At 50.3% G+C, this 18256-nt stretch overlaps 1 protein-coding gene across 3 annotated transcripts in view; it reads left to right on the forward strand.

Moving 5' to 3' along the window:
- The window catches only part of Lmf1 (lipase maturation factor 1), an 80132-nt gene that overhangs the window by 30321 nt on the left and 31555 nt on the right, over positions 1–18256 (forward strand). For all 3 annotated transcript variants that reach the window (XM_031350662.1, XM_031350663.1, XM_031350664.1), the window contains one exon: positions 4244–4392. In XM_031350662.1, the coding sequence (XP_031206522.1) occupies positions 4244–4392 (149 nt within the window). The remainder of the gene's footprint in view (positions 1–4243; positions 4393–18256) is intronic.

Here is an 18256-nt window from a genome sequence, read left to right on the forward strand (position 1 = left end):
TCCCTCTCTCTCTCTCTCTCTCTCTCTCATTCTTGCTTCCCCTACCCCATTGTTTATTCTCCCTCCCTTCCACCAGTCTCTTGCTCTTGAAACATGGTCTCCCTAAGTTGTCCAAATGAGCCTAAACTCATTCCGAAGCTGAAGATGATTTGAATTCCTAATCTTTCTGCCTCCACCTCCAGAGTGCTGCAATTACAAGTGTGCACTCGATGCTCAGTCTGTGGCTGTGGTGCTCCCAGTAAGCACTCTCTAGCTGTCTCTCTTAAACACGAGGCATTCGTTCCTCCCTGGAAATAGTTTCACACATATACCCTGGAGGAGCTGATCTCATCTGTGGTACCCAATGAGCATGCCTGCTGAGCTGCCCAAGCCTTATGCCCACATCCCAAGAAACAGCTCCGAACGGAGAGCTTCTCTCAGGTGTGTTGACAGGTTGTGTGGCCCCATTCATTTCACAGGTACAACACCCAGGTATAACTGGTTCAGCATTCAGCTGTGTGACTGGAATTGGAAGGGGCAGACTATGGAAGAGAAGGATCTAGAACCAGCTGTCTGTCACCACATGAAGGCAGTCTCCACAGTGCTGTCACTCAGGAACCCTTGTGGGCCTCTTCTGACAGCTGCCTGTCATGCCACTGGCGAGACTCTGTGGCCCAAAGCACGAACTAGGCAAGGGCAGCACTGTCCCCAGAGACCTGGACAGTAGGCAAGAGCCTTTCTAGCTGCCCCAGTAGAGAAGACTTAGCTCACAGGCACAGACGGTGGGAGGGGCACTCTTCAGAATGCAATTGCACAGCGTTGTGTTTGTTCAGTTAGAGCCGTCTGTCTCCTGTAGAAGGTGCTGTCCCGACTCTGTCCACTGCATAAGAATTTGGTACCCTGGGCAAGAATGGTTAACCACTCATCCACCCACCCTCACTGGGTCACTTGGCCCGTGGCAATGTGCTGGTTATTTTTTTTTTTTCTGGGGACTCATCCCCTGCCATGCTGAAGAGAACAATGGCCTTCCTTGTGCACCCAGTGCAGCTGCTGAGACACTACAGATCCAGGCAAAGAAGACGAGCAGGTGGGAGTGCAGTAGCCCTTCCCTCCCGGGTGTCTGTCACAGGCTGCTGCCACCAGGGCAGCCCTGGCTTCTGTCAGAAAGACCCCGGTGAGTCACAGCCTTTCCATGAGCTGGGGTAAAGCAGAGACTTAAGCTGGAAACAGCGCCTCAAGCCTTGGGTCAGTGATGTTTATCCAGATAGGACAGGAACGCCCCACACCCTCTGAAGGCCGTAGGGTGTTGGGGGGACCTTCATGCACACCCTCCTTCCTGTTATAGACAGCTTATCTCTTGTCACCCAGCCCTGCCCTGTCACGCACCCCACCCCCACAGCCCTGTCACCCTGCCTCTCGGCACTGGCATGCATCTCTGGGTTCTGCCATTGTGTATCAATCACTTTGAACGGTGTCATTCACTGCAGTGCGTGTTAAAATTCCATTCCTATGTCTGCCGATCGAGATGGCAATTAGGCAGGCTCTAAGCTCTGGGGAATGTGTCCCCTAAAAGCTCTGAGACTGTATGTGGCATCTGTCACAGTGCCAGCTCTACCCTGTCCCAGGGCTAGCAAAGGGGTTGCAGTAAGGGTTGGGCAACTTGGTGGGTGTGGTGCAAACTGGTGTTGTGCTTGCTCAATATGCAGTGAAGTGGAGTGGACTCTGTGGCTCCAGATTTGCACTCTGGGCTTCTGAGTTCTTTTGCCCGCCCAGTAGAGGAGGAGATTGGAGCATGTAATCTTGAGGGTTCTTCCTCAAAATGGTCACTGCCAGTGGCTCTCTCAGTGTTTACCGGATACTGCCAGCTATATGATCTACAGGCACCACCAGCCATGAAATTCCATGGGGTATCAGGCACAGCCATGTGAAATGTATCCCAAACTAATGCAAATTATCCCAAGGGAGAAAAACCAGAGGGATTGTTGTGCAAGGGGACCACCGATGTGAAAAGGAGGACGGGGGCGGGGGAGGCGTATTGCTTAGCACATTTTTCACTGCCAGCAGGACAGGATTCAGTCATGCAGTGTACAGAGGGGATACAAGCTCCTTCCCTGGGCACAGACATCAGCAGAAGCATCCAGGCCAAGGGTACCTAGAACCCATCCCATCCCAGATTTTGAAAATGGCAGTGATGTCATTAAATGGGGTCCTTGCTTCTTTTTCTGGGTTTGTAGCTCTCCCTCAACCCTTTGGTGACACTTCACAAATCTCAGCTTTGGCATCGTGCCAAGATCAGGAAAACTTGGTGCAAGAGGCCCAGCTCCACCTGACACATGTAGCTCTCAGCTCAGCAAATTCCAGCTGCTGTGGCCACAGCTCAGCTTCAACACCCACTGAAACACTGCTCATGACTGCTTGTCCATCCACTGTATCGCCCAGAGCAGGCAGTGCCTGTCAGAACCATCCCATGGCTTGTCACTTCTCCAGCTGCACCCTGCCATCAAATGGATGGGTGGCTTCCAAGGGGACAGCCATTGAAATGGACCAAAGAAGACCCTAGCACAGATAGAGAGGGGACAGCAGACTTGCCAGGGGACTAGCAGGAGACCTGAGGCCAAGCAGAGCCTGCGGCTTTACGGGGCAGTCCTTTGAGGGTGGTGTGTGAAGAGTAATGGGGGGTGTGGGTACAGTAAAAGGATCCTGATTGTCAGGAATGGACTTTCCGGTTTAGAGCTATTGATGTCTACAGGACTATTGTGAGAATACACATGACTGCCGCATCTTGACACCAGATCCCTTAGACTCACTCAGCACCTTCACCACATTGCATACATCCTCAGTTTCGCCTAAGTTTTTCTTTGTTGTTTTTTGCTGACCCAGGACTCCAGGTAACATTTTGTCACCACATTTCAGCCATTCCTGCTTGACAGCACTTTTTGCCTCCCTTTGATTTTGAAGCCTGGGTGTGCTGCTGAGTCTGTGGAGCGCCCTCCATGGGGCCCACTTTTGTCTCCCCCAGGGTTAACTGCTATGGGTTTGGGAGGGGTAGCACTGCCCTCACCTGCTTTGACACACACTGCAAACCTCGATGAGTTGACTTCGATCACTTGGAGAGGCCACCACAGATGGCCCTCCCCATACCCTCTGCCTGCCGAGGACAGTGACTGATGCACAGTGCTGATGCACTGTGAGGGGTTGTTCTGGGAAATCTGTGCCTGGTCCTGTGTCTCTCTGTTAAGTCAATTGTTGGTTCTGCCAGCATGGAGTCTTGTTGTACCCTATTTTATACTGTATTATGACTTCATGCTAATTAGCTATTCTATAAGCTTTAATTCTAAACTAACATGTAGAAAAAACCAGCACATGTAACTCCCTGTACCTGTCCTCCTCTAAAACGTCCTCCTGGTGCTGTCCCTCCTAACTGTCCCTTACTCTGTGAGGTACGCATGTGCTTAGTTACAGCTCTCATTCTGAATGGTTCATTGTCAGCACAGCCCTGCCAGGTGTCCTGGGACCTTGTGGGCAGAGGGCACCCCGGCCCCTTGGAGTCACCACTCCTCAGATGGTGAGGACAGGACCAGCAGTGGGGCTTCCTCTGCCACAGGGCTTTCCCCTCTTTCAGTCTTTAGGGCCGCAGGGCTCACCCGTGGGCTGTTCTCGTGGTATTTCCTGTGCTGAGCCCCCCAAGTGTCCACACATAAGCACACAGCTATGTACCCTCTCAAGGGCTCACAAATCACTGACTTGGGTTTATTGATCCCTGGCTGCCAGCTTTGCCTGACTCATTCGACCTGGGCCTGAGTGGGATCTGCCCTCTCCACAGAGTTTGTCATGTGTTGTGACTGCGCCTGTACTGGCAAATATTCCTTGGGCAGGACATTCAAAGCAGTGAGTTTTCATGTAAATCTAAAAGCAAAAGGCTTCCCACAAGTGCCCACTGGCAGTGCACACCCAAGCGTGGGCTCAGATCACACTGCATCCCACACAAGACGGCAAGTGTCATCTGAAGTGGGCAGCAAAGAAGGGAGGGCACCTGGGGCTGCAGTGTTCCCTGGTCCCGGACTTTGGGTCACCCCACTAAGAGCTTAGCATCATGTTTCTTGTGAAGACACATGGTGACATTTGCGTGTCTCAGTCTCATTTTAAGGACTTCTTGGTCAGGCTGAACTTGGGGGTGATTCCTTTATAAACGTTTGACCCCATTGACGAAGTTTCCCCTTTGTGTCTCCTCTTGTGCCCCACCCCAACTCCCCAACCCCTGCAGGATGGGAGTCACAGCTGCTGGAAACAGGATTCCTGGGAATCTTTCTGTGCCCTCTCTGGACGCTGTCCCGCCTCCCCAAGCACACCCCCACATCCCAAATTGTCCTGTGGGCCTTCCGCTGGCTGATCTTCAGAATCATGCTTGGAGCGGTAGGTAGGACTTTCATATAAAAGTATTTGGGAATAACATCCTCAGGACACACCTGGTAACCTGGGCAGACAGCTGGCGGGTGGGTCAGGGCTGGGCTGGGCCGGGCTGGCTGATGTGGATCTGGGATACCTCCTTGATGACCTGTACCTGCTATCCGGATGTTGGCCTGGCCCTGCCCACTGCATCCTCCACCTCAGAGAGGCCCACCGTGAACAGTCCTCTCAGCAGTTGTACCAGCCATGTTCTCGGTCATTTTCTGTGGGAAGTGGCCACAGCTTTGCGTGCTTTTCTGGAGGAGATTTGGCGAAGAGCCAATCCTCTCCCACAGTGCCTTGGATGCCTCCAAGGTCGTTTCAGTTTGATGAATGAAGGCCATGTGCCATGGAGGTGTGTTGGTGTACTGCAGTGGGAGCCTCAGGTCTCACACTGGGGCAGCTTCCAGCTGCCTCCTCCTGTGTCTGTCTTTTCTTTGGGTCCCCAGTCTGCTGGCTTCTAGGAGTATCTCTCACATAAGCCAGATGTGTGCATGCTTTCTGTAGTCCAGTGTGAATATCACTTAACAGCTTGTGTGGTCGATGGCCCTTGCCTGCTCCAGGGCTTCCCTACCCAAGTCTGCACCTTCCCCACCCCTCACCCTGCTTTGTCCCCAATATCTCCTGTATCCCTGCCCCTCTTGCTTCTACCAATGAGATGTGCACAGCTGACATTTTCAGATGCATTATTTGACACTTTGGCGTGAGAGCAAGCTATCTGTCTGCCTTTGGCTCCAGTGGCTGTACAGGGAACTTGGCTGTTCACGTTCTTATTCTTCACTTCTTGCTCTTTGATGAGATCTTTATTCTTCCAGGATTATACCACAGTAGATTTTTCATATTGCACCCTTCTTGAACATAATCTATATGGGTCTCTTTGCTTACTTTCACATTTTCTGAGGGGACCAACCTAAGCATGCAGAGAGGTTGAGGCACATGGCAAAGAGAATCATGGGAGCAGGATGCTCACACAAAGGCAAGATTCTTCAAACCAGGGCCTCCTTCAGCCTAGAACATTCTGCATCTCTCTCAGATTGCCCAGCTCTTGACTTTCAGGCTCCTCAGGTGACTTTGTGACTCTGGGCATGGCCTTGCAGCCAGAGGTGCTTCCTGTGCTCACAGGGCAGCTTACAGGGATCTGGGAAGTCCCTCCACCAAAACTGTCTTCTTAAGTGCCTCGAGGCTGTGTCAGGTACACAGATAAGGCTAACTAGGACACCGTCTACACTGCGGATGAAGGCAGCCTATTCTGAGATGAGGTAAACTCCCAGAGTATGAGGATCCTCACCTTCTCCACTGTCTTCTGCTGAGGTCACTAGAGGGTGTAGGCCTCGGTGGAGGGAGCACCATAGGAGGGTTCCAGTTGCCTCCATGGGCACATACAGACATGTAGCCATGACAGGCTAAGCCCCTTCCTCCCCACTGTCTGCAGCATGGGCCTTGGGCCAGGTACCTTTGCCACAGAGATCTCTATCCTCTGAAGAGGCTCTGATGGTGCACTCATGGTGGCATGAACAGGGTTCCCCTGACAAGTTGTTCCTGGGACTAAATTGATCCAGTAGCTTCGTGGTTTGATGTGTGAGCAGTGAGAGTCACCTGGTTTCCAGGTGCTCTTTACACACGTGTTACGTGAAGCAGATCACCCGGGACATGATCTTTTGTAACGATAACTCTGCTGCTGTGACCAGGGGAAGGCCTCGGCTATGAGCCACTACATCTACTCACGTCCCCGAACTGTCTCCAGTGGCTGTGAGCTCCCCCATGCTGTATCATACAAAGGGCCACAGCAGCCCAACAGGAGGATAGGCAGGTGTGTGAGACCCCAAGAGAGCTGTGTGGAGCCGTGTTGCCAACAGTGCCACAGATGGAACCCAGTGCTTGCTAGGCCACCGGGATGGCCCTGGGCTGGATTCTACATCTAGAATGCTGCTTGCTGTATGCTGCTGTCTCTGAGGCCAATGTGCATTTGAAAAGGGTGCTGAAGTTCTTTGCTGTCTTCAGAGATAGTTTCGCTTATTCCTAGCAGCCTGAGGTGCTATAGCTCCCTCTCCTCTCCCGGCTGGCTTTAAGGAGCCCGAGACCTTTCAAATGTTTCAAAAGGCTCTTTGTAGAAGGTAGCTGCATTACAGGAGGCGGTATGAAGACAAGCTGAGTGGAGCCCAGATCTTCAGGGAAGCCTGTCTCTGTGGAGAAACCTAGCTATGCAGAAAAGCTATGTTTAGCAGAAAGCCCAGCTCTGTGGGAAGGCTCACCTTTACAGAGAAACATAGCCCTGTGGGAAAGATGAACTGGATGAGAAGCTAAGCTCTCGAGCAACATTGAGCTGTGTGGAGAAGCTGGCTTGTGTGGAGAAGCACAGCCCTTAGAGAAGCTGAGTTGTCTGGATAAGCTGTAAGACTGTTTCATGCACCATTCTTGTGCTAAGAGTTGAATGCACCCCCATGATGCCTGACAGAGTGAGCAAGTCATTAGCACATTCTGAAGCCCTTTTATGGCATTTTGATTGACTGCTAGCACCAGCTGGATAAAAATTACCAGGTGCACTAAAAGGTGTAATTACTTGCTACAGTCTTAGGTTGGATATTATTAATCTTGCTTCAGTGGGAAGCATGGAGAGAGAGGTGCTGCAGTAGTAGACTGAGGGTAGCCTCAAGCCCATTGTGGGTGGGCTCAGACCTGAGACCCCAGGACCAGAGAGAGTCTGGCTCAGAAATCAGCCCTCAAGTTTGCATTGTCTTGTGGCATTTCAAATGCCCCCAAATTGATTGATCCCTTGGAACTGGGTCTCAGAGTCCCACCACCATGGTGTGGTGGTGCCTAGAACATTTTTGCAAAAGAACAGCCACACTTAAATTCTTTCTGCTGCAAAACTTTTCTGGGAAGCTAGGCCATGTTTGTGGGCCTGAGTTCCAAACGGTTCCTAATGGTCACCACTCCAGGCCCAAAATGCCAAGGCACTGAATAGCCACGCTGGTGTTGTATGAACAACTCGAGAAGACAGACTGCTTGGTTCTATGACAGTCAAATCTCAGTGATGTTACAGCCCCAAGCATGAGGATCTGTGAGTAAGGTCATGCTCAGGAAGGGAAGCCTGACACGAAGGACAGACACAAACACATGGACAGACACACGCACACAGAGACATACACACAGAGAGACATACACACACAAAACACACAGACACATAATACATACACACAGGTACACACAGATGTATAGATATGCACACATACTACATACATCTAGACACACACACACACACACACACACACACACACACACATACACATACACACACACTCCTTTCATGAAAGGCTCCAGAATAGGTGATTCAGCTGGCCTCTTTGGGTAGGCCATAAGGGATCCTTTTTGGGTGATGGAGACATAGGTGACTCAGTGGGAGGAGGCCCTATGAGAATGTGTATTCTTATCTCCTCAAGACAGTAACTTTGTGGCAGCTCAAGAGCTATTTCTAGACCTAATAAGGTCAGCCTATGGCTGAGGAAGGTTGGCTTAGGGGAGCAAGAATCCCCCTCAAACCTAATTGTCAATGCATTTCCTCAGAAACATGTCCCTCAGGGCCTGGGGAGATTGAGCTCAGCCAAGCTGGCCACCTATGGTGCTGCCATGACCTCCCTCCATCACCCGGTTCCCCAAAGCACAGCAGGGGAGGAATCTGTTCCCCCTTCTGGTTCTTGGTGCCACTGAAATCAAGGTGGTATTAGGGGACAGTCTACTGCTAATGGGCCAGTCAGGGTCACCTGCTGCAGGAGAACACATGTATACCTGCTAGAGGACCACATCAGACCTTACACTCTGGCCAATCTTTTCTTCACCTCACCCATGAACCCAGGTCCCAGATGCTTGTCCCAGGCCCAGTGACCCCACTGCTGCGTGAGTGTTGTCAGCACTAACTCCTGACAGCCTCCCCACATAGGATAGGGGCAGCCCTCAGGACTCTGAGGATCAGGGCCTCAGGGAGAGTTACAGCAGTGCTGTGTGCCCCTCTCTGAGTGCTAGCTTCCCTGGAGCTCACGTACTTCCCAGCCTCGCAGGGTAGGGCTGTGGCCATGGGGGGAGCATCAGTGGCTCCATAGAGTCCCTGCCCTCCTTTTTTCTCAACTGCAGGAGCAGTGAAGTCTCACATGGCTCCCTCATTCCAGGATGGTGTCTCGCCTCCATCCCACCAGACTGTGATGTTTTTCTTAGGGCATCAGTTTCAGCCACAACGAGACGGAAGCTCTCCTACTTCAGGAAACAGTAGTGGTGTGGGCGTCAAGCCAGCTTTTAGGGCGGTACACTACCTTTAGTGATGCTTTTTTCTTTTTAATTCTTTTGTGCTTCTTGATCTTATTCTGTTGGATAGTGTGTGTGTGTGTGTGTGTGTGTGTGTGTGTGTGTGTGTGTGTGTGTCTGCAATGAGGTTTATATACTCCTCTGCAACCCTAGCTCCTCATCTAGGGCCACTGGACTGAGTCCCAGCATCAGAGTTTGCAGAGATGGGTTTTCCCTGCAAACTCTGGAGCCGCCTCTGTCCTTGATTATCCCACCCCGATGAACTGTGCCGAGTGACAGGCTAGCAGTCTCCACTGCCGAGATTCTGGGAATGGAGCCAGCATCCTCGTTGCTGGGAATTCTCAGGCCTGTACATTACCCACGGGGAGAGAGACCCCTTCCTTTTCATATTGACCCCTAGAATGTGGGAAGGCTGAGCACCTGCCTCTCTGTATACCTCCCCCCTCCTCTAGCCTCCCGGCCTCCATCTGGAGGAGCTTGTGTGGGTGGCAGTCCCTCCTCCATGTGCTCCTCATGCCTCTCTCTCTGGAAAGCCTGCTGTGAGCTTCACCTACAAAGGTGCTGTGGGCCCATGAGAGCAGAGATGAGACTGAGAACATGTAACTCTGGTAAATAACAAGTGAAAGGAGATGTCAGGTTGGGGCGGATGGGCCATCCTTACCCCTGGCCTTGCTTCTGGGCTGTGTCTCTGCAGTGTGTCCTGAGTTGGCACCAGTTTCTGCTCAGTTCCTGTCTCTCTGCTGTTCTTAAACAGCTTGTGCTGCCAGTTTTTTTAAAATGTATATTTAATTTAAAGTTAGCATATATTTACTGTATTACAGAACAGGTCTCATCGTGACATTTCCATATAGGCATATAACATGCTAGTTCTGATACTGTTTTCTTTATGTTTGCTTCATACTTTAGAAGTTAAGAATTTACTACTTGGCCAAACCTAACAGTATATGCTGTTAACCCCAGGACTTTGGAGGCAGAAACTGGTAGATGTCTGAGTTTGAGGCCAGCCTGGTCTATACACAGTGAAATCCTGTCCCAAAACAACCACAAAGAATTTAGGACTCTAGATTTTCATGGAACAAATTGTAAGCTAAACAGTAGGTTCTGTATGCAGTGAGAATGGCTGCTGTGCCTGCATGCAGGGTTTTGTATCATTTTTCCTGGAAGAAGGGATAAGAGATCAAGGCTCAGAATCTGCAAGGATGTAAGGATTGGAATTCTGTGTCTCATGCTAAGGTGATCTCAACTCACAGGCGGTAACAGTGGTGAGCCCTACGTGACCCATTCAGACTCAACTTCCTGCTTGTTAGTAGACACAGCCTTGACTACTGCCCGTGTGTGTGTGTGTGTGTGTGTGTGTGTGTGTGTGTGTGTGTGTGTGCACCTCCCCCTCCAGCTCTGTGTTTGTCCCTAGCTCCCCAACCCACAGGTCGTGCCCTCTGATGCTCCCCACTCTCACACAGGAAACTGCATCATCTGAAGTGAAGACAGAAACCTGCAGGGTCAATAGCTTCCAGGTCAGAATTGAGCAGCAGCCAGCATGTGACAGAAGACTTCCTGAGAAAGCATCCCCCAGGGTCAGCACGTGTGTCTGAAATGCTGCCATGGGGTCACCTGGGATGTCACAAAAGCTTTAGGCCTGCAGATTTGACAGCTCAGACGAGACAGACAGATTCATTGACAAACACAGCCACCAAAACCAAGACAAAGAAAGCAGGAAACCTGGATAGTTTTGTGTCTGTTAAAGAAATTGAATTAGAAATCGACAGAAGGAAAACTATTCCAGAAAGAATCTGCACCCCAGCTGGCTTTGCTGGTGGACTTTGTCAGATATTCAGGAGGAAATAACAGCAGTGCTACACTGACGCTTTAGAAGATGCTAGAGGAGGAGTGGTCCCCAAGTGCCCCTGACAACCAGCACAGCAGTGCCCCTAGAGCTCATGAAGACATGCAGAGATGAAGGTCAGAGCCAGGACCCTCACAAAGACACAGGGACCTTTGAAGCAGTCATCAGTGAACTCTTAAAAGGCACGGGGGGTGCAAGGCTGCTTAATCTTTGAAAATCAGCTCATGTCATCTGGTATAGTAACAAAACAGAGACAAAGAGCCATCTTATCATCACAGCAGATAAAAAAAATTTTGGGATTTCTGAGTTCGAGGCCAGCCTGGTCTACAGAGTGAGTTCCAGGACAGCCAGGGCTACACAGAGAAACCCTGTCTGGAAAATGAAAAAACAAAAAACAAAAAAAAATTTGTTTTCAATATGCAATTGCAGCTTGCCTGTAGCCCAAGCACCTAGGCTGAAGCCTAGGATGTATAAGTCAGAGGAGGCGGGGGGGGGGGGCAGGAGGGGGAAAAGAGAAGAGAGAAAAGAAGAAGAGAGGAGAGGAGAGGAGAGGAGAGGAGAGGAGAGGAGAGGAGAGGAGAGGAGAGGAGAGGAGAGGAGACCTATGGCACATGCCTTTAATCCCAGCACCTCTAAGTTTGAAGCCAGCCTGGTCTACAGAGGGAGTTCCAAGACAGCCAGGGTTACATAGGGAAACACTGCCTCAAAAACAAACAATCAAACAAGCATAGAGTATTATGAGATCAGAGGCCACTCCTCCAGAGTATATTGGGAATCAAGTTTGGAAAACAAGAAATTAAATTGTAATCCATAGACAGGACTGTGCATTTAGAAAACCCAGTGAGAGATGAGTGTGATGGTGCACATTTAGCATCCCGTGCTCAGGGTGATGGTGCATATCTAACATCCCAGTGCTCAGCGTAATGGTGCACATCTCGCATCCCAGCACTCAGGAGGGAGAGGCGTGTGATCAGGAGTCCAGGAGCATCTTCAGTGTGTGTAGTTCAAGACTAACCTAGGCTATGTGAGACCCTGTCACTGCCTCCCTTCAACCACCTGGGAGGGAGGAAGAAACAAGAGAAGGGGAAGGAAGAGAAGGGCAAAGAGGAATCTGAAAAGCAGCTATTTAAAAATGAATGTGAGGTTTTAGGATGCGAGGTTCACATCATATATTTTTTTAAGATTTTTATTTTATATGTTTATTTTTATTTTATATATTTTTATTTTTGCCTGCATGTGTGTTGGCTATGTGGTGTGTATGTGCAGTGTTGGAGGAGGCCAGAAGAAGGCATCAAATCCCAGAACTGGAGTTACAGATGGTTGTTAGCCATCATGTGAGTGCTGAGAATTAAACCCCTGTTCCTGGAAAAGCAGCCAGTGCTCTTAACCACCAAGCCATCTCTCCAGCCTAATGTTTCACAAACTGTTAACAAGCCATTACACAGTAAAAAAATTAGGAGTGTTATCTATTGCATCAAAACCCCTCAAAAGCCTTATAGTAAATTGCTTTGAGGATACCTAAGACGTGTCTTAAAGCCACACAGTGTAGCTGAAAGGAAGTTTGAAGTTTATAAATGGAGAAACAGACCATGTTCGTAGGTCAGGAAGATTCAGTATTGCATCTGGCTTGCCCAGCTCTATCTACAGATTCAAGGCAATTAGTATCAAACTCCCCATGGCCTGTGTTAGAGAAACTAGCTGATTCTGGATTGGGTATGAAAATACAGAGGATCTTTTTTTAAAAAAAAGAACAGAGTTAGAGTGTTATGCTAATTTTAGAGCTCACCTTAAAGCTGAAGTGTGGTTGCAATCTTAAGGTGGAAAAACTACGTCAAAGGAAGAGCAGGGTCCAGGATCAGGCCGCATCCTCTGCTCTTCATGGGCATGGGCACTCATCCAGAGCACTGATGTGATGTGGAGGGGGGGCGGGGGGAGAAGCTGTCACCTAGACAGTGCTGGAAGGGTATCCTAGAGCCATAAAAGAAAGATGTTGAGAGGTTATACTTCATTGATTTAAAAGACCCCTGGAAACGGGAGTAGGCAAACCACAGACCAGGAAAACATTTGTGGCACACAGTTTTAACATACAGCATGTAGAGCACACATTGTAACCATAGAAACAAGGGTAAAAGAATGTTTTCTCTGCAAAGGTGGATGTGTGGGAAAACCGAGAGTGACCATACCTTTCAGAAAGGATGAAGACGGCATGGCAGTATCTGCCACTGGGAACCTGTGACAAAGTCTTGCTTCAGGGGATGTGTGTAGCTACCCTTGGACAGCCATGCTGCCCCTAGGAAGGTATCCTTTAGGCGGAAGGTATCCCATAGATATTTTGCCCAGAATAGCCAGATGCTGGAGACCTCCATGTGTCAGTCTTTTAGGAACCAATGGATATATCATGACAGCGAGGTAACACACAAGGGAAGCTAGCTGTGCTACCCAAATCTGCAGTCACAGACAGGGAGCTCCTGGAGCACGTGTCCCTTCAGGGGACTTCCCTGGTCAGGCAGGACCATTGAGTTGGACTGTGATGACCTTGTCATCGGCAGGACCTAGAACTGACCAGAAAGGAAGCAGAGAAATCATTGTGGAAATGGAAATGCCCACATCCTGTCAGACTTCCAGATTCCTGACAGCAACCTATGTCAGAAGTCATACACATATGGTGTGTACATCTGTTCCATGTAAACCATAGCAAGCTTTCTGTCAGAGCAGGTGACAAGCCTGCTCATACACAGGATGCTTCAAGATGCAGGCCACAGCAACTACATGCCTTGCAATGGTGAATGAGTCTGTAACACTGTGTGTCCAGAGAGCAAGAAAGGGGAGAGGACTTGGGCAGGACTCAAGAGAGCAGCTGTGTCTGAATGAAGTAGCCAGGCAGGTATTTCCTTGAGAGCTGCTGTGGTTCTTGCCCACTAGCCACAGCTAAGAACCCTCATGCCACATAGATCTTGGGGCCGTAGGGGACATCTCAAAGCCAAGACAGCTCAGCGGAGAGCAGAGGTGGCCAGAGAAGACCTGGGCAGTGAGTGGGAGGGGAAGTAATCAAGTGACTCTGAGAACTGAGTGGGAGATACATTCTGGGAGGAAAGAGCCCGCCGATATGTTTGGCCATAGAGCAGCTCCTGCTGGAGAGGCAGGAGATGACCCCAGGGCTGCCTGCAATGTATCCAGAATGTTCTAAACCTTGCCCAGCCTGATCCAAGAGCTTACACAGCAGCTGCTACAAGAAGTCAACAGGACCCAGGAGTGGACAGCAGTCATGGAGACACCCAAAAACACTCCATGAGCTCTGGGTAATGCCCATCCCCACCTAGACAGAGTATAGCATGGGGCCTGTAGCTGGGGTAAGTGGAATGCTGCAGATGATGTTTACGGGCTGAGGTGGGGCCACATGTGCAGCACAGAGAGAAACCCTGAGATGTTTTCTTGTGGGACATTTTTCATGTGGAAGGAAATCTGTTTCTGCTCATGGCCACTCGGCCCGTAGCCCCAGGTTGTTAGGAGGTGGGGTCTCCAAGACTACTGCACAGCCGAGCATTAGCCAGGAGGTTGGCTGTGCTTACGTCACAGCCCAGGGACTGTTCTGAACGGGATGAACTAGGATAATTTTAAAAGCAGTTTCCATGTTAGCGTGCACCGCCCCCCAGGATGCTTCAGGAGATGATGCTCAGGCCACGGAAGTGTGGGCTCGTGGGCGGCTCTGAACAGTTAGCAAGCAGGGTGGAGACATCGGTAGCAGGGAAGAGCGGGTGCTAAGGAACCAAGACAAAAACAGGCTTTGAAGTTGCCGAGCTCTTTTCTCGGAGTTAGAGTGCCGCTGGTAAAATCGTATTAAATATAATGAAATAAATGCTGGAATGCAGAGTGCCTGTGAAGACAGAACGGAACGGATGTCCCTGCCATTTCCCTCGTCCTGGGCATCCTAACTCAGAAATGAGAGCAATCATTCTAATTGGCTTTATTGCATTAGCGTGGGCAGAGCTAGAGAAAGGGGGCTTTCTTCCTGCCTACCCATCAGCCCCCAGGACACTCAGAAGGCTGACCTCTGACTCTGCTCAGAGACATCGCGGGAATCTTTGGACCCCATGTCTGCAGTGTCATGACCTTTGATCCCCAAATGCAAGCCTCTCATATAGCTGTCCCAGGCTGGCCCCAGGCAGCCTCTTCAGGTCCCCATTCAACAGCTGTTTGTCTCACACAGCCCATGACCCTCAGAGGCTTAAAGAAACCATCACAGCCCAGCACGGCCCAGGGCTTTTCAGAACCCTCCCATCCATCCTCGGTAGTCCATCAAAGGTTATTATGCATAGGTGCTGGGGTCCTTTTCAAGGGATATAACGCAAAGCCTTACAGCTCAGCTTATCTCTTTTCTCAAGTGCCTTTATTACATCCGGCTATGTCCTCCATGCGCACGTGTACAGACGGTGTGGATGCAGGCAGCAGAATACCATTGCATCACGTTGCTTGATAACAAGGAGACAGTGAATCAGACCTGTCCAGAGCCATCGGGAAAACTACTGAACCTGAGGGGATTAGTAACGAAGAGAGGCCTAGAGCTTCTAGAAGGGATGTTTTTACAAAGAGGCAGACTGTTCTAAGTATTTATGCAGCATCTACACTTTGAAGGTAATAAGCTGTAGTAGAAATTGTTGCTGTTTTCACACACATGTCCTCTTAGTTAACCTCTTAGACCAGGAGTCAGTTTGAGCGACGTAGTGGTGGTGTTTTGGTGAAACCATTCTGTAAGATAGACTATGGATGGCTCCAGCCTGAGCTAGCCCTGCCAGGGTAGCTTTAGTCAGATGGAGGACAGAAGGTGCTTCTGTCGTTTTGAGCCAGATCTTAGATGAACATTCTCAAAATGTAAAATCCCAGACTCTGCTTAGCTCTGTGCTGCTCTGAGCTTTGCTAAACCGAAGCTTTTTAGCACACCTGTCTCCACCATCTAGGGACTGTGCCAGGCCCATCTGCCATATCTTTCCCCCCCACACACATGCACAGGCAACCTGTTAGCATGTGGCTGTTGGCCGGGAGGCTGCATTTTCTCAGTTCTTGGGTAAACAGATGGACCTTCCCTAATACTTGTGGGCATTCCTTTCCAGCCTGGAAGTACTGGGTGGTCATCGTGCCCCAGGTCCCTCTGACTCCAAATCACCCCAGGGCATGCTGAGCAGTGTTTGCAAGTGAAAAGCTTTGTCCTCGAAGTACAGAGCCCAGGACACCTTCATTAGAGTTCCCCACACTGACCATACTCTCGGTGCCACAAAAGGCTTCCCACACTGAGCTGGTCCTTCAGGGCAGTGCCACCTCCTCGTAGTAGCACTTCATGTGTTGGTAGAGCTGAGCCAGGAGAGGGCTGCAGCCTGGAGCTCACCCATAACATGCTGTGTCTGTGAGTACCACTGGCCCACTCCACAAGGATTGGGGGGCTGTGAGCTATGCCCTCTGCTTGGGAAGCTGTAGAGCCTTACTTGCATAAGACGGGGGCTTATGACAGCATGGGTAGCAGTCGCTCCAACACTAACGTGTGACATGTACCCCCGACAGCTTGCAGAGCTCGTGGGCATTCCCATCAGGAATTCTGCTCTGGCAAGAAAGAAACAGCCCCACCTGATACCATTCGTGCATATGCCAGCATAGCTCTAGACCCCAAAAAGCCCCTGAGGGGGTACAAAGGGACCTCAGATCCTTTCAGGCCACAGGCGGCTTACATCAAGCCAGAGGGCATACAAAGCAGCAGGGTTATGGCATGGCTTTTCTGATATGGTTTCCGTTGCCAGTTGGGAGTTTTTTAAGATGCAGAATTGCATTCAGGAGCTGCTGGATAGGAACCCACTCGAACCCACTCACTGTGAGCCCAAGGTATCTTCCATCAGCCTGGAACATTCCAGCATCATGATGTTCTCCTTCCCAGGCTGTAGAGCAAGAGGGTCGTAGGAGACTGAAGGTCACTCGGCTCCCTTTAGGTCTGGCATGCCAAGGCCCGTCTGTGCCATTTTTTTCCCCCTAAATTAATTTTGGGCTGAAAAAAGGCTCAAAGAAGGCTTTGTTCCTCTGACACTCTGAAAGAAAGACCCGTGGGAAGTCTGACATCTGCAGCAGGAGCGAGTGGCTGGGAGGAGCTCCAACGCCCTCCGCTCCCTAAGAATGCTTCAGGTTCCTAAGTGTCTCATCTCAGCTCTGAATTTGAGTGACATTTTAATTATTTTGTTTTTTTCTTCTTTTCCTGGTGTGAATCTCCAAAGAGTCCTCCTGTCTCGGGTTCTGAGGGGTACAGGGCACTGTGCAGCTCATGGCCATCAGGGTTAGTCCTGATGATGCTATTCACTTCCCCACTCTGTGGGCACACAGAGAAGAGCTTTGCAGAGCTGGGAGTGTTCAGGCACTGGACCAGCAGACCTTCCCAGCAGCACCATCTTCAGGTGACCAGGGCCATGCAGGACCGGAATTCCACGGGACTCCATCTCCAGGGCTTACAATTTGAGTGTTTTTGTTTCCCAAGAGGTAGCTTGGTTGTCTGAGTAACTCATCCTTCTAGTCTTTAAATAGAGTGCTCCCAGGAGGCAGAGCACAGTTCAGCTCCCTTCGGTGCTCACTGCTCCCTGTGGTGTCAGGATTGCTGGGAGCCCTGTGGGATTTGCGACACCCTGGAGACATTGCTTCTGAGAGAGAGTGCTCCATCTAAAACAAGCTTTCACAAGCAGGTACCCATTAGGTAGTGTCACACGTGTCACGCGTGGCCCTGGTGTGAGTATTCACGTGTTCCCATAGGCGCTGGCAAAGTTCGTGTAGCCCCAATGCCCTCGTGATCACTTGGCCCTGTCTCCCGGGTGTCAGTGGCTACATTTGAACACTGTTCTTATGGGGTCTCAGGACAGCATCTGTATCTGTCCACAGCTCCTTTTGGCTTTCATATCAGATCACTTAGCCTGTCTCCTGGGCTCAGCTTCCCACGCAAACCCACACTGCCCAGGTTACCTTGCTTGAACCGCCGCAGAAGCCATTATTGATCCCATTGCAGCCAGAGGACCGAACAGGCAATTTACATGCCACCAGGCCCTGTGGAGGTCCTCAGTGCCTCACATCCTCCTAATTTGAGAGCATGATTTCAGTGTGCTGGCTTTTGTTAGAGTGGTGGCCAGGAGGCCTAGATGAACCCATTCAGCTGGTGGACACCTGTCCCAACTTTATAAAGAGGTCTGGTGACCCTTTTTTGTGGCCTCACCATGGATCATGGGCTTTCTGAGCAGCCTACTGTGCCGTAATCAATACAGCCTGCTGTCTGTAGTGAACCTCACTTTCCACCAATGACATGGTCTAGGCTCTGTGCGACTTCTGGCTCCCCATGTTGACCTCCCACCTTCTTCTCTGTTCCAGACGTGAGTCCTTAGCAAACCTCCCACCCACATCCAGCATGGGCAAGCCACTCTCCTGTCCCTTCCAGGGCAGCCCCTGACCTCTTCAGGGATATCACTGTCTTAGTTAGGGTTTCGATTTCTGGGGTAAAACACCTTGACCAAAAGCAATTTGAGGAGGAAAGGGTTTATTTCAGCTTACACTTGAATATCATAGTCCATCACTAAGAAAAGTCATAGCACAAAGTCATCAGGACAGGAACCTGGCTGTAGAAATTGGTGCAGAGACTGCAGAGGAGTGCTACTTGCTGGCTTGCTCTTCAGGACCACC

This window comes from Mastomys coucha, unplaced genomic scaffold, assembly GCF_008632895.1.
Source record: "Mastomys coucha isolate ucsf_1 unplaced genomic scaffold, UCSF_Mcou_1 pScaffold5, whole genome shotgun sequence".
In the NCBI taxonomy this organism is placed as follows: Eukaryota; Metazoa; Chordata; class Mammalia; order Rodentia; family Muridae; genus Mastomys; species Mastomys coucha.